This window comes from Caenorhabditis briggsae, assembly GCF_000004555.2.
Source record: "Caenorhabditis briggsae complete genome, chrII, whole genome shotgun sequence".
NCBI lineage: Eukaryota > Metazoa > Nematoda > Chromadorea > Rhabditida > Rhabditidae > Caenorhabditis > Caenorhabditis briggsae.
The window spans coordinates 12,407,061-12,422,298 of record NC_013486.2 but is presented as its reverse complement, the minus strand read 5'-3'; the positions used below and the strand labels follow the sequence as shown (position 1 = coordinate 12,422,298).

Below are 15,238 nucleotides of genomic sequence, written 5' to 3'. Positions count from 1 at the left end.
AAAAAAATCTGGGAAATTTGCCACGTTGGAAAGGCGCCCGCTGCCGTGGCCTAGGTTTCTCACTGAAAATCCTCGTCCCCCGGCGGCACCTTTTTTTTGAATTTTCTTCGCAATAATATTCGGAAAATAGGTAACTTTTAACACATTTTAATGCAATAAAAATTTCTGGTCGGAGTCCCCCTTTAAAATACAGCTTCAAATTGTTTTCCTCAATTTATCTGTCTTTGTTCCCATAAAAGGCGGAAAATTCTGAAAAATTTCATGAAAAAAACATCGCACACAGTGGCCATCTTTGGATGCGCTTTCCAGGAATTTAGAGTTTTTTCAGAGTATTATTATGAAAACCTATTGTTTTGGGAACATTTTTTTGTAATACAAAACAAAATTATGGTCCCCCTTCATATAAAAAATTTCAGTCAGATTGGGTGAACACCTGGAAGGATCGAGTCTCGAAGAACTCTCTCCTGGCAGTTCACAATCATTTCTACCCCTACAAAGAAGTGGAGAAACCGAAAATAGACGATGAATCGAAGGACAAACTTCGCAGCGCTTTTGTCAAGGAACCAATCGAAACGATCCGAGCGAAGTTCCAGAAACTAATGACTTATTGTGCCAGAGATAATATTCTTTGCGCTGAAATCTACTACGGATTATGGCCGGAATTTGTTAAGCGATTTCCTCATCCAGCTACACTTTCCGGGATGCTGAATATGGGAAATGTGTATCTGCCGATTAATAGTTATTGGAAGATTTTTTATGAGAGAAACGTTCAAATTTGTGCGGAGAAGAAGACGTTGGCGACGAGGAGGATTGTGGAGGCAGCTAGGATGTTGGAAAAAGGATTGGTTGGAGAAGAAGAGGAAGAAGAGAATCCAATGCCTCCTGGCCCTGAAGACGTCTGGATGTGGAACCAAGATTGGACTCTTAACTCTAAACTAGCCTGCTCTGAATGGCTCATCAAACTTTTCAAAGCTCGAAAGTTTGCAAATTTGAGCTTAGAAGAGGTGGAAAGTGAACACATTGCACTGAAAAGTCAACTGATTCCTGGAATTTTCGGCTTCGTATTCGGCCCATTTCCACTTTTTAAAACTCGCTCCAAAGGCTGGGGATTCTTGGTTCCGAATTGGAAGGCTGTTGAGAAGGCGTTGGAGGATCCGGATGTCTCGTTTATTGAAATGAAAACTGACGCTAAAGAGGACGCTGTGAAGAAGAGGTTCCCGTTGAGAAGTTTCTACGAAACTGTCCAGAATAATGTTTATGAGTTCGGAGAGTATCCGATTTCTGAGGATCGGAAGGGGTTTGAGATGGATGAGGCGGGATTGGTTCGATTCTATCAGATGGACCATCCGACTGGAGAGGGAAATGTTGGTGATCCGCTGACGAAACATTTTGCAAAGGATTTGAAAGAGCAGGTCTTGAGACCAACTAGGTTAGACAATTTTAGAAAAAAAAATATTATGCTGGCACGACAAACATACAGTGCCGGCCGAAAAGAAACGTCGATGGCCTTGGCCGAAGGTCCCACAACGACAACTACAGTAACCTAAACAATCTATTTTCCGGATTTATTTTCTCATTTTTTGTGCATTTTTGGTCAATTTTTCTTTCAATTTAGATTTTTCTACATTTTTGGGGAAAAATAACAGAAAATTAGATGAAAAAAGAAGCCAAAAAAGCGATTTTGGGAGTCGAAATTGGAATTTTCAGATACCGAAGTAGGAATTTAGCGTTTCCAGGTCAAAATGTGATTTTTGGGGTCTAGAACAGGCATTTTTGAGACCAAAACGACTTTTTTTTCTGGAATTTTCATGCTAGAAATCGCAAAAAATTTCGAGAGAAAAAATTGATTTTTTCTTCGATTTTTGGAAACTTTTTTTAGACCTTTTTAGGATTTCCAGCTATTTTTGAAGATTCTTTTTCGATTTTCCGGTTTTTTATTGTCTGAAATTTGACGGGACGATGTTTTGGCTACTGAAGATTACTGTAGATTACTGTAGAACCCTAATTTCCTTCCGTATTTTTCTTGCAAACACAATCACGTCAAGCTTACAAAAAAAACTACAAACTACAAGGTTTCTACAGTAATCTTCTGTCAAGAACACCAAATTTCAGAAAAAAAATGAGGAAAATCGAAAAAAAATCTTTGAAAACAACGGAAAAACCTAAAAAGGTCTAAAAATTTTGCTAAAAATCGAAGAAAAAAAAAATCAATTTTTCCCTCGAAAATTTTGCGATTTTAGCATTAAAAATTCTAAAAAATGTCGTTTTGGACTAAAAAATGACTGTTCTAGACTTCAAAAATCACAACTTTGACGTCTGAAATGCCATTTTCGACCTGAAAATGCTATATTTTAATCCTAAAAATTCCTGTTTCGACCTCAAAAATCACTTTTTTGCCATAAGTTTTCTGTTTTTCTTCCTCATAAAAGTCGGAAATTGAAATTTTTGATAATTAAAAAATAACTGACAGCACTGAAGTCAAGAAAATAATTCCGGAAAATTAAAACATTTTTAGGTTACTGTAATTGTGGGACCTTCATACTTTGTACCAGAATAACTCTTTTCCAGATATGAGCAACTTTTCCGAGTGGTTCTCGATTCCATCCAAACCACTCAATTCTGGACGAGCTATAGCGATCGATACAGACAAGAAGTGGCAATTTGGTACCCTGAAAAATCGTGGAAATCCGGAGAAATCGATATGATGGAAGGAGCGATCGCGGCGGCTGTAGTACCAGCTGGTACAGTATCCCGACGGAGTGTTCATAAATTATGGGTCACATTGACGAATCAATCGACAGGACATGTGATTGGAACTGGAATTAAAGCGATGGTACAGGCACCAAAGGGGTTTAAGCTGGTTGGAGCGGATGTGGACTCACAGGAGCAATGGTTAGCAGCATTGTATGGAGATGCGAGTGCTGAGAAACGATTGCGTGAGTGTGGACTGAAAATTTGAGATTTTGAAATTTTGACATTTTAAAATCCCGAAATATTGAAAATCTGATATTCTAAGATTCTAAAATTCGTAATTTCTAAAATTTCAAAGTTCGAAAATTTCGAAATTCCGAAAATGTAAAAATTCGAAATTCAGAAACCCTTAAATTTTGCGAATTCTCAGATTCGTAGATTCTGAAAGTTCTAAAAATCTAAAATTGTGAAATTCTGAAATTACGAAATTCTGAAATTCTGAGATTCAGGAATTCTGAAAATCGTGAATTCTAAGATTCTGAAAAACTGAACTATTGAAATTTAAAAAATTCGAAAGACGAAACTTCTGAAACCCTTGACATTCTGAATTTTTCTATCGCCTATTTACATCTGCTGAAATCAAAAACGCAATCGAAAATCATTGACCCACTTGTCTGAAATTCTAGTTTTTCTCCACTAACTACAAAAACACCATTTTTCAGCTCTGGAACATCGTGTTCCCGGAAAAACGGCATTCTCGAATATGATGCTTGCCGGCTCGAAATCTGACAACACTGATCTCCACTCCGTCGTCGCTAATCAGCTAAAAATCAGTAGAAATCATGCGAAAGTGCTCAATTACGCAAGGCTATACGGTTCCGGAGAAACGCATGCTGGAAAACATTTGATGAGAGTTGGAGGCATGAAACAAACGGACGCAGAAGCCACAGCTTCACAATTATTCAAATTGACGAAAGGAGAAACGGCGAAATATATGAAAGTGGACTCGAAAATGAATTGTTTGGTGGATCGATACATTGAGGAAATGCAGAAAAATCCAGATGAATCCAAAATTCTGACTATCGATGGAGTTTACTATTTGCCTAGTTATTCGAGCCAATTTTCATATGAAACTGTTGGATTTGAGGATTGGTTGCTTTCAAAGTATTCGGATCTTCTTAATGATGGGTCCCACCACGATAATCTGATTTACTCGATTTACGAGAATCCGGCGGAGCCTAGAAAACTATTTGTTGGAGGATATGAGTCGTCGACGTTTAATTTCTTGGAGACATCCGCTGCTGCTCACGACCTAAGGACCCCAATTCTAGGCTGCCAGATTGCAGACTCGTTGGGAAAATTGCCGGAGGGAACGCCGGATTCAGCGTTTTTTGATCGGAAGTATAAGAGATCGGTTATGAATTGGGTTGGTCGATTTTATTATATTTTTTTCTCATTAAAATGTTCCCAATTCTTTTTTTCAAAATATTACTTTGAAAAAATTCGAAATCCCTAAAAATGCTCTAGGAAATAAATCTGAAACTAAAAAGTCAAAAAAAAATTCGATAATCTGAAACTCGGAGAATCTGAATTTCTGTAACTTCGAAAATATACAAATGTTATATTCTCTTTCCTCTACGCTCCAAGAGAATATGTTTTTCTGTATCATCACTTTGAAAGAGGGTTTTGATATTACAAGTTCATTATACATAGGTTTTAAGTTCAATTAATAAGGTCGTTAAATTTACGTAGAATGGTTTGAAAACTCCATTTTCACGCCCGGCGGTCGCGATCGTTGCGAGACCACAAGCCGCCGAAAGTCTATGCGCCTTTAACTCTCGCGCGCCTCTTTCTCCGTTCTTCAACGAAAAACATAATATTCTGAAAATTAAAAAACTTGATAAAAAATTGGAAAATTCTGAGATTCTCAAGTTCTAGGATTCTGATATTCTGGAACTTCTGAAATTTCGAATTTTTGAAAACCTGAATTCTGAACTTCGGAATTTCGGTATTTCTTAACTTTTGAATTTCTGAAATTTCGGTTTTCCGGGTTTTCAATATTTCGGAATTTCTGAGTTCCCAAATTTCTGAATTTATGAATTCTGAATTTTCAAATTCTGAAATTTCGAGATTCGAATATTCTCAGATTCTGCAAAAAGAAAACAAATAATAGTTTTGAAGTACCCCCCAAAAAGAAACAACTGTAATAAATTCCACAGATCGTCCAATCTTCCGCTGTCGACTTCCTTCATCTCCTCCTGATTTCGATGCAATGGCTGTGTGACACCTATCAAATCGATGCGCGATTTGTGATCTCAATCCACGACGAAGTTCGATACATGTGCGCTGAAAAGGATGCTCCGAGACTTGCTCTGGCTCTTCAGTTATCCAATTTATTGGTTAGAGCATACATTTCACACAGAGTCGGCATTTGTCAGTTGCCTAATGTAAGGATTGTGAATTATCGATTTTTTTTGGAGTCCTGGATTTTTTGAATCCTAGAGTCTCATATACATCCAACCAATTCAGAGGATAAGGAATCCAAAAGATCTAGTAGTCAAGAAATCCTAGAATTAATTACAGTACCGGTCAATAATTGTTGATTTTGACCATTTTCATGAGTCTGGAGCTCGGCTGTCAAGTTTCGATCACTTTGAAAATTTTGGAGGGATTACAAATTTTGGATTCACAGACTTTCCTGAAAATTACCACTTTTCAGCTATTCTCCGATTTCTGAAAGACCCCCACAAGGAGTAAAAAACACGAAATAATCAATGTTTTGTTTAATTTCTATTTTTTATGGTTTCTATGAATTTTGCACCACAAAATCGAGTATTAAGCTGCTTTGTAACCCAAAAATTCAAATTTCTCGCGTCGACTTGTCTACGAGGAACACAAAATCCAAAATCGATCAAACCCCGCGATTGGTCAAATTTCAATGATTTTTTGTCTTTTTAGCGGAAAGTTTCAAAAAGGGAGGCCTTTCAGAAATCGGCAAGTATCTGAAAAACTAGGAATTTTCAAAAATTCTACGAATGTAAAGTTTTCGGCTCCCGGACATTTCGCAACCGCGACATTTCGCAGCCAGACATTTCGCAACCGCGACATTTCGCAGCCAGACATTTCGCAGCCAGACATTTCGCAGCCGCACATTTCGCAGCCTCTGATAACGTCATAAAATCAGAATTCCAAGTTCTTAGGTCTTGAAAAAAATATATTTTAATGTCAGAAATTGAATTTCCGAAGAATTCAGCTGAAGCAATAGCAAGGAAGAATTCAATCAATTGAAAACTGTTAAATCTTCACTGTTATGATATTTTTTAGAATTTCTTTTTTTTTTCTAGAATTCCAACTATTCTAAAGACTTATATTTCAAAAAGAAAATTTAAAAAAAAATCGTAACAGTGAAGATTTAACAGTTTTCAATTGATTGAATTCTTCCTTGCTATTGCTTCAGCTGAATTCTTCGGAAATTCAGTTTCTGACATTAAAATATTTTTTTTTCAAAACCTAAGAACTTGGAATTCTGATTTTATGACGTTATCAGAGGCTGCGAAATGTGCAGCTGCGAAATGTCTGGCTGCGAAATGTCCGGTTGCGAAATGTCCGGGAGCCAAGTTTTCAACCTAGATCTGTTTTATACCCTTCAAAATTCTCAAAGTGATCGGACCCTTGACAGCCGAGCTCCAGGCTCTTGAAAATGGTCAAAATCAACAATTATTGACTGGTACTGTAGTTAGTTCTAGGATTTCCTGGATCCTAGCTCTTTTGGATCCTTATCCCTCTATTCTATCTTTTCAGACAGTTGCCTTCTTCTCTCAAGTCGATTGTGATACCGTACTCCGAAAAGAAGTCGACACTGAAAGTATCAATCCGGACGGCACTAAACCCCAGGACGGTGTAGCTTGGACCATCGAGGATCTTTTGAAATTGACCGGTGGAAAATTGGATCTCCAATGATTTTGTTAATTTTTCACTTTGTTAAATATTGCTTGAAAAAGTGATCAAATAAAAAGATTTATTACAAACAAATAATGCTGTAACCGAAATCGGAATAGTCAGAGTTCCGGCTGGAGTAATCGATGGGAATGCAGCTTGAGCATCGGTTGCGTCCGCTGGTGCAGCGCCGAAATGAATGACAATTTTGTCTTCTTTTGGGGCTCCAGCATTTCGAGTGATTATGATATCTCGGCAACCGGCTGGATCGATGAATCCGAAAACTGGAGAGATACGGTAGTCGGTGTTGTTGGAGGACTTTATCTGAAATTTTGAATTTCAATGCTCGAACATTGAGCTCAATTATCTCGGTTCCTATGAAAAATAAGAAAAATTTGTGAACTGATAAAATGTTTATCATAATAAATCATCAACATTTTATCAGTTGACAAATCGTTTAAATCTTTCATGGTAACCTCGATAATTAAGCTCAAAGTTGATAGCCAGGATGGGCCTGTATTGGAAAAAATACGGAACCTTCAACTTTGAGTTCAATTATCTCAGCTCCTGTAGAAGATATGAAACATTTGTCACTGATAAAATGTTTATCATAATATCAACAACATTTTATCAGTTGACAGATTTTGTACATCTCTCATAGAAACCAAGACAATTGAGCTCAAAAACTTATGATACCTTGAAAATGAGCTTCTCGGCTCCGCCATCGTTCAGAATTTATACCGCATTCGTTGACACCTAACATAGTACCCTAACTTTTGGATTACTGTACCTAGGGTAGCGCGTGAAATTTCCTCTGTTTTTTTGGATTACTGTAGATTTTAAAAACACGGATTACTGTAGCGCAAGTTTTTTAGTAAACGTGAAAAGTTGAACTTTTTCACGTCATTCCACACGTGTATTTTTTGAAACCGTAGCTGTCAGCTGGAGAGTCAGAAATCTACACTTTCGTAAATTATGGAGTGGAAAAATGATATTTTGAGCTTCAGTGGTTTTGATTATGGTGTCGCTTCGAAAAAACAAAAAAAATTAACTGCAGGTGGAGAAAAGTTTTAGAAGACGTGAAAATTAGAAAATCATAAAATTTCAGAAGTCCATGAGCAGCAATCAGAGACGAAACTTTTTGAAGGTGAGCTAAATTTCTAAAAATTCTGAAATTCAAAAATTCTGAAATTCAGAAAATGGGAACTCCGGAAATTCTGAAGTTCTGAAACTCTAAATTACACGATTTTTTAGATTTGGATGAGACGGAGTTGGTTGATGAACCACAGAAAATCGAAACTACAAGGGAACCGGCATCCAAGTCAAAATATGAATTCGATCCGATGACAGAACGAAAAATCGAGAATTTCTATTTTCGAAATGTTGAGCAAGCGGAGAGAAAATGTAAAGAATTTATTGTATTTTCTCTAATAGAAGCCTTCAACTTCAAGCTTAATTATCTCAGTTTCTATATGAGATGTCAAAAATCTGTCAACTGATAAAATATTGATAATAATATGATAAGCATTTTGCCAGTTCACCGCTTTTTGATACCTTTCATAGAACTTGAGATAATTAAGCTCAAAGTTAACGGTTTCGGTGGGCTTCTATCTATGATTTTTCAGTGAAAATGCTCTCAAATCTGAAATCAAAAATGTCCGTGTCACCAGCTGGAGAGGAGATTTTTGTGACAAAATTTTATTTAAAACCCAAAAATCATGAGAATCCATGGAAAGATGGGACGATTCAGGAGAAAGAAGCGCCAGCTGTTGATACAGGAAAAAATCTACGGAAGCAAAAAAGAGGAGCATGTATTATCAGTTGATCTGAAACTAAAATTTTTTAGTAAATAAAGAGTTTGTCTGAAAAAAGTTTTGATTATTTGTGAACCTTTATTGGAAAATTTGAAAAATGGGAAAATTCTGAATCACTTTTAAAAAAAATTGCGTCTGATTGTGAATATTTACAAAGTTTAGTGTGCCTGGAAATATGGAAAACAATGGCAGCTTTGGACAGCGTTTTTCCAGAAAATCACTCCTGGAAATCAACTTTGAACGCGGCATTAATTACAAAAAAGGATCAGAAATTCCGCGTGCAGACAACTTTCATGAACTCTTTTCTTATCTTATCTCCAGATCTGATCTACGGGGGCTATATAAGCTGAGAGAAATCAACGAGAAGTCGGACCGAGGAGTCGATGAGGAGTCCGATTTGAAACGAGCTTCCCGGGCAGCTGAGATGCCAAGTAATTTGATCAATTCAACGAAGACTACTGACTTCTCTACTCGATGATGATCACCGGGATTTGCGGAGGATCGGCAAGGAGGACGTCGGATGCTGCCAGGAAGCTTCGAATGCGCTACTCACTGCTATTTCATTTTTTAGAAGACTGATCGACGTCATTGAAGTAAAAAAGTACTAGAAGGTCCTAAGGGGGGCGATTCACCCGCCCGCACTCACCCGGGGGCTCATCCCCCGCGGCCCCCCGTTGACCCCCCGCGAATATTTACGTGAGGAAAATATTATCTTTTTTGTATTTTTTGGTTTGAGAAACTCAGTTTTTCTTGGAAAATACGTGATTATCCTTAAAAATTTTATTAAAATTCACACGCCTTTAATTGCGGGGGGCCGCGGGGGGCCGCGGGGGGCCGCGGGGGGCCGCGGGGGGCCGCGGGTGGGTAGCGGGTAGCCCGCTTCTTCACCCGCCCAAATGGAAACCCTATTACCAAATGACCGAAATTAAATTTTAAAACAAAATGAAATAACAATTGATAGCGCACGCTGAGCTTTCTGGAAGCAAAGTATCTACTGGAACACACCGACTTCCGACTTCAAACTTCCCACTTCAAACCTGATAAATTTTCACATCTCTTTTTTCATTCTTTTAAATCAATTTCTTCTCTTATTGAATTTCATTGAATTTCGAACTCTTCAGTACTCTTGAACTTCTGAACTCCCCGAATTGCTGGTTCTTTGGATTCCAATATAACAATTTCTTTGGATTCCAATATAACAAAAAGTTTTTAAAACTTCAAAACTTTCCCTTCCTGACATCTTTTATTATTTACGTCGGGTTACTGTAGTTTTTGATTTAGATCAGTGTTTTGAAAACACGTGATTCTGGATCATCAGCATCATCGGCGTAGCACCTAGAATTTCAGAATAGAAAAACAAGAAGTTTCAACGTCTCGAAATCTCTGATTCTTGAAAGCTCCGAATCTCAGACTCTTAGAATATCAGAATTTCAGAATTTCATAGAAGCAGAACTTCAAAAGCCGCCGAATCCTACCGGTCGATAGGATACACGAAAACGTATTTTTCAGTGGATTTCGGCCATTTTGATCATTTTCAGGAGTCTTGAGCTCGGATTTCAAGTTTTCGATCACTTTAATATTTTTGGAGGGTGCAAAACAGACCTAGATTGAAAACTTTGCACTTACAGAGTTTTTCGAAGAGTTTCCTAGTTTTTCAGATTTTTTCCGATTTTTCAGGAACGTTTTGTGACAAAAATATGGCAAAAAGGAGTGTCTTTCAGAAATCGACAGATATCTGAAAAACTAGGAATTTTCAAAAAATTCTGTGAATGCAAAGCTTTCAATCTAGGTCTGTTTCACACCCTCTAACATTTTCGAAGCTATCGGACACTTGACAGTCGTGCTAAAGACTCCTGAAAATGGTCGGAAATCAACTGAAAAATACGTTTTCTTATATCCTATTGACCGGTACTGTGAATTCAAAAAATTAACCAACGACTCACTTTCTATTTTAACCTCGTTATGCCACGTGGCATGCCGCCTGTCTTTGCCACGTGTACTTTCTGACTCTTAATCCCTGTTCAGCACTTCCAAATACAAATCTCACGCAAAATTCGTCTTTACCGATTTTCCCATAACCGCCAGATAAAATCTTCCAAAAAAATTAGTCCATCTCTCTTCCCTCCCCTATAAATACCCTGCTCTTCAGTGGATTCGAATCAATTTTCAAACAACATCAGTTGACAACAAGGAGAACAAGATAAGCGACGATTAAAATGGAGCGAGTTTTGTAAGTCAGCCACGTGTCATTTATCCAATTCATCGATCTATTTCCAGTGGCACCAAAGGAAACAAAAGCAAAAACAAGACAACGACAGCAAAGAAGCCACGCAAGAAGGACAAGACGAAGGACGATGGAGGAACGACGACTGAGGAGAGTCGGGACACGAAGAAGAGGACAGGGAGAGGAACGAATCGGACTCCTCGGGAGACCAAAGGATCCAAGGAAATGCAGTCTGCGACGCAGAACAACGATTCGGGGAAGAAACAGAAGAAGTCGAAGAACAAGAAAGGAAAGAAGGATGCGTCGGTGGATACGACGGAAAATCCAATTGCAAAGCTAAATGAGATGTTCAAGAATCTCGCTGGAGGGGTTAGTGTTTGACATCTGTGATCTAGAACCATTGCCGGCGGATGCGCGGCGTCTGAAAAACGGCTGCCACGTTTCGCCGTGAAGCCGGCTCTCAGCTGTCACGTTGTTAAAACGTCTAAAATTTAAACTTTTTTTAAATTCTAAAACAATGAATACTTCGAACTGCTGAAAAAAGCCGGCTGTCAAATCCTAAGATCACAATAATCTTGAGAATTCGAAAAAAAAGTATCGAAAATCCAAAAAATCCTGAAAATTTTAAAAGTCCTTTAATATTTAAAATAAGATCAGAAAGCTAGAAAAAAAACCAACCTTTACAATTTAGAAAAAAACTAGAAACCTGAAAATACGAAAAATAGAAACTTCAAAAACTCAAAATTTTGAAAATTTTCAAAATTCTTAAAATTTGTTTCGACAATCTTGAAATTTTAGGATTTAAACTAATTTTAGAATTTTTTGAGTGTTCAGGAATTTTAGATTTTTTAGGACTTTTAAAAAACTTTTTTAAATCTCGACGTTTTCGTTTTCCGGTGAAAAACGGCATTTCTCCATCCCTGTCTATATATAACCCAAATCTCTTTTTTTTTTCAGAAATCCAACCCCACTCCATCGGAACCATCCAAGCCAGCAGCTGCTGCCAAAGTCAAGAATGCGACGATTTGCGATGATGAGCCAGCCACATCGAAACTTCCTCCATCACCGCCATGTATTGTGATGCCGCCGGATGTGAAGCCAGCACCACCTCCACCAGCGCCAGTTGTGAAGCCAGCAGCCCCGCCAGTTCTGGTTGTTAGCCCAGCCCCAGTCACCACGGATCCTTTGACCCCCTACTCACCAGCAACACTGAATTCGACATTGTCGTTCACGGAGAAATGGATGGGAGAGGAGACGGCGAAGATCTGGCTCGAGAAGGTGGACTTCTTGAAGACGAAGCAAGAGTTTGAGCAGATCCAGAACGTGGTGGTGCCAGTGGATGCTTGCAAGAAGTGGAAAGCCAACAGGGCTCTCAACCAACCACCACAGGACGATTTTCCAGTTTTGGACGCGAATCTGGTCGTCTTCGAGAACACATACGTCAACATGTCAGCCATCGATGTCGCCCTTCCAAAATCCAAGATATTCATGTGCCAAATCCCTCTCAAAGGATCGGAGGAGGCATTCTGGAAGACGGCGTTCGACAGGCAGATATCGTACATGGAGATCATCACGGATCAAGAACCTATCGAGTTTTTCCCGATTGGAAATGGAGAACACGTGTACCATGGAACGATGTTTGTCAATAATCGACGGGTGGAAGCGGTCAGCGAAGACGTGACGCGTTTTGCGATCGAGGTGTTGCCGGAGGGATGTTCCAACTCAATCATCTGCACCATCACAATAGTCAAGAATTGGTCGCCAGACAGTGTCCATGCAAAACAAGCGGTGGTTATCAAGGAGATTATTGAGATGACAACGTTCTTGACAAAGGTAAGAGGGTTACTGTATGGGTTGCTTTAACCAAGTTTGAATTTCAGACAAAGGATGAGAACGCGCTGGTGATGTCAAAGCATGGAGCCGGGCGAGCTGGATACTTCGTCGCTTTGGCTGTGGTCGTTCACAAGTTGGATAAGGCGACGGAGCCACCGATTCAGGAAATTGTCAAATCGCTTCGAGGACAGAGGCCAAGAGCAGTGGAGTCGTTGACACAGTATGTGTCTCTCTACACGACACTCTTTTATTACACTAAGGTGAATCTGAGATTTGAGAATTCTAAAATCCAGAAATGATTTTACAGAGAAAAGTTGGCCGAAGCGATGGAGATAAGAAGGCAGCGATGGAGTGTGATGAGCCGACGTGCAAGAAGACGGTTCAACTAACGACTACATTCACGAATGCACTGATCGCAGAAATCAACGCCGCCGCCGGAAGATCAACGTTGACAGTGACAATCAAGTAGAACTTTAGTGTTGCTTTTGTGTCTTTTGAGATTTTATTAGATGAAGAATACATAACTAATTTATGTGTGTTTGTGAATACTTTAAAACCTATTAAGTTTGGACTCAATTATCTCGGCTCCTATAAAAGATATCAAAAATGTGTCAACTGATAAAATGTTTGTGATGCTATGATAAACAATTTATCAGTTTGCAACATTTTTGTATCTTTGATCATAGGTTTTACAATATGTGTGTTGAAAAAATTTAGAAAAAAGATCCGAAAATCTAAAGAAAAGATACCCGATCAAAAAATTTTAAAAATTCTGAATCTTCACAGACGTGACGATGACTCCCAGAAGAAAAAAAAATTTTCGATCAGAATTTTTTTTTGAGATTGGCTTTGTAATGAAAAATGTTGGTGTAAATCAAAAAAATTTTGAAGCGGTTTGGAACACTTGCTCTTGAGATGTGCTCACTGAATCATAATAGGTATGGTTCTGGAGTTTAGCTATAACTCGGCTCAAAATGATCCAAATTTTCTCAAAACTTGAGAGAATGTGTGTCTTTAATTGTTTTACAATATACATACAAAACTTTAGACTTTGGGAACAAAAAATTTTGCTTGCTTGTTTTAACCGTTTTTGGTACACAAGAATGAAAAATTATGAAAAGAATTCCGACTTCAAAAGTTTCACTTCCTGACATCTTTTCACATTTCTTTTTTCTTTTTCTTATCAAATCTTTCTTAATTTTTTCAAATCTTTGTTTGATCAATTTTGATTGAATTTGAAATTTTCGATTTTTCAGAATTTTTCAAATTTTCATTTCTTATGTGGGATTGTTGAAAATTCGGTTTTGATTTTCAAACTACAATAACCCTACACATTTCAAATTCAAAAATTCGGAAATTCAGAAACTCAGAAATTCAGAAATTCAGAAGTTCGGAAATTCAGAAATTCAGAAATTCAGAAATTCAGAAATTCAAAAATTCGGAAGTCTATATTTAAAAAATCGGAATTTCCATATGCTTTACAAAGTGTTCAAACTACGAGAATTCCTCAAATCGGTTTCCCTTGCCGATACGCTTATCCGTTCCCTATCTTCTTCTCTTTCTCCTTATCACCTTCTCCTCCAAACCATTACATCACACTTCTCTCATCCCCAACTTTTTTACCCATTCCATCCATCGGATCAATCATCACTCCTTTTCTCTCTCCTTATTCTTCTCTATTTCTTCTTTTCCGAAAAGAAACCTGCCGTGTAGCTGGGGAAGCCAAAAATTCGTTACCTTATTCAAAAAAACCATGGCGCCGACCAAGTTTTTCGTCCATAAAAAGCGGTGCATCTAATCGCTATAAAAGCATGGAATCAGGGTGGAGACGTCTGCCGTTTCATTCGATAATAACTGTGTGAAATGATGGAGGTGGACTCCAATACAAAGGTATGTCAAGTTTTTTGCTACAGTAACTGAAAACCTATTACCGTAATTTCCAGGCTGCATTTTTTTGTAAGAGCTAACATGAGTTTTTTGCTATAGCATGAGGTTTTGGCATGAGCTAACTATGGTCTGACTTTCCCCCATCTTGAAATTTCTAGTCTCCTTTTTTAAGAAAAGCTACAGTACCTGAAAACCTATAACCTAACTTTCCAGGCCTACCGTATCATCGGATACGTCACTGTTACCGTATCCACCTTGGCCATCATTGCCCTATGTGTGACGCTTCCAATCGTTCACAGCTACATCAAGGAGATGCAACACTCGATGAAAGTGGAGATGAATCAGTGCCAGGTACAGTTTCCTCATAAAAATCAGGACCTGCCAATGATTTCAAGGCTTAAAATAGTGCTGAAAGATAGTCTTATGCTGAAATAGACTTAAACCCGCCTAAATTAGGGCTGTAATATGCTCAAAAATAGCTATCAAATAGGCTTAAAATGAACTAGAAATAGGATTAAAGATTGGCTCAAAATTAGGCTTGAAAATTTGCCTGAAACAGGGCTAAAATTAGGCTGGAAATGACATAAAATGAGCTAAAAATGGGCTTAGAATAGGCTCAGCCGCCCCTTTCAGTCTTAGAAATCAAGATGATTGCTCATCCTTAAACTTTCCACCCACAATGCCAAGGTTCTCTGGACCAAAGTATACATGCTGCGTGCATCTTTCAGCCAACGTGGATTCAACCGTACCGCCCGTCAAGCCGGCTACGAGTATTCGAACGATGAAACCACACCATTCGCACCACCCAAGTTCGGCTATCCAGTCGTTGGACAACCCAAGGAGGAGGCTAATG

At 38.4% G+C, this 15,238-nt stretch overlaps 4 protein-coding genes across 4 annotated transcripts in view; 3 read left to right on the top strand and 1 right to left on the bottom strand.

Moving 5' to 3' along the window:
• CBG21034 overlaps positions 1–6,651 on the top strand; it is a gene marked incomplete at both ends in the record, with an annotated part of 8,930 nt that extends 2,279 nt beyond the window's left edge. The window contains 5 exons of the mRNA XM_002631767.1: positions 417–1,429; positions 2,569–2,936; positions 3,414–4,117; positions 4,911–5,138; positions 6,493–6,651. Of these exons, the coding sequence (XP_002631813.1) occupies positions 417–1,429; positions 2,569–2,936; positions 3,414–4,117; positions 4,911–5,138; positions 6,493–6,651 (2,472 nt within the window). The remainder of the gene's footprint in view (positions 1–416; positions 1,430–2,568; positions 2,937–3,413; positions 4,118–4,910; positions 5,139–6,492) is intronic.
• Positions 5,721–7,352, bottom strand: Cbr-ssp-37 (the record flags this gene model as incomplete). Its single annotated transcript, XM_002631766.1, has 3 exons — positions 5,721–5,893; positions 6,717–6,951; positions 7,278–7,352. The coding sequence occupies 3 exons, from the start codon at positions 7,350–7,352 to the stop codon at positions 5,721–5,723; spliced, it is 483 nt and encodes a 160-aa protein (XP_002631812.1).
• Positions 7,353–10,657: 3,305 nt separating this feature from the next.
• On the top strand, positions 10,658–12,967 carry CBG21032 (the record flags this gene model as incomplete). The annotated part of the gene is made up of 5 exons (XM_045242791.1): positions 10,658–10,671; positions 10,719–11,034; positions 11,623–12,498; positions 12,546–12,758; positions 12,806–12,967. The coding sequence occupies 5 exons, from the start codon at positions 10,658–10,660 to the stop codon at positions 12,965–12,967; spliced, it is 1,581 nt and encodes a 526-aa protein (XP_045097192.1).
• Positions 12,968–14,364: 1,397 nt separating this feature from the next.
• The window catches only part of CBG21031, a gene marked incomplete at both ends in the record, with an annotated part of 5,418 nt that continues 4,544 nt past the window's right edge, over positions 14,365–15,238 (top strand). The window contains 2 exons of the mRNA XM_045242790.1: positions 14,365–14,388; positions 14,599–14,643. Coding sequence (XP_045097191.1) covers positions 14,365–14,388; positions 14,599–14,643 — 69 coding nt within the window. The remainder of the gene's footprint in view (positions 14,389–14,598; positions 14,644–15,238) is intronic.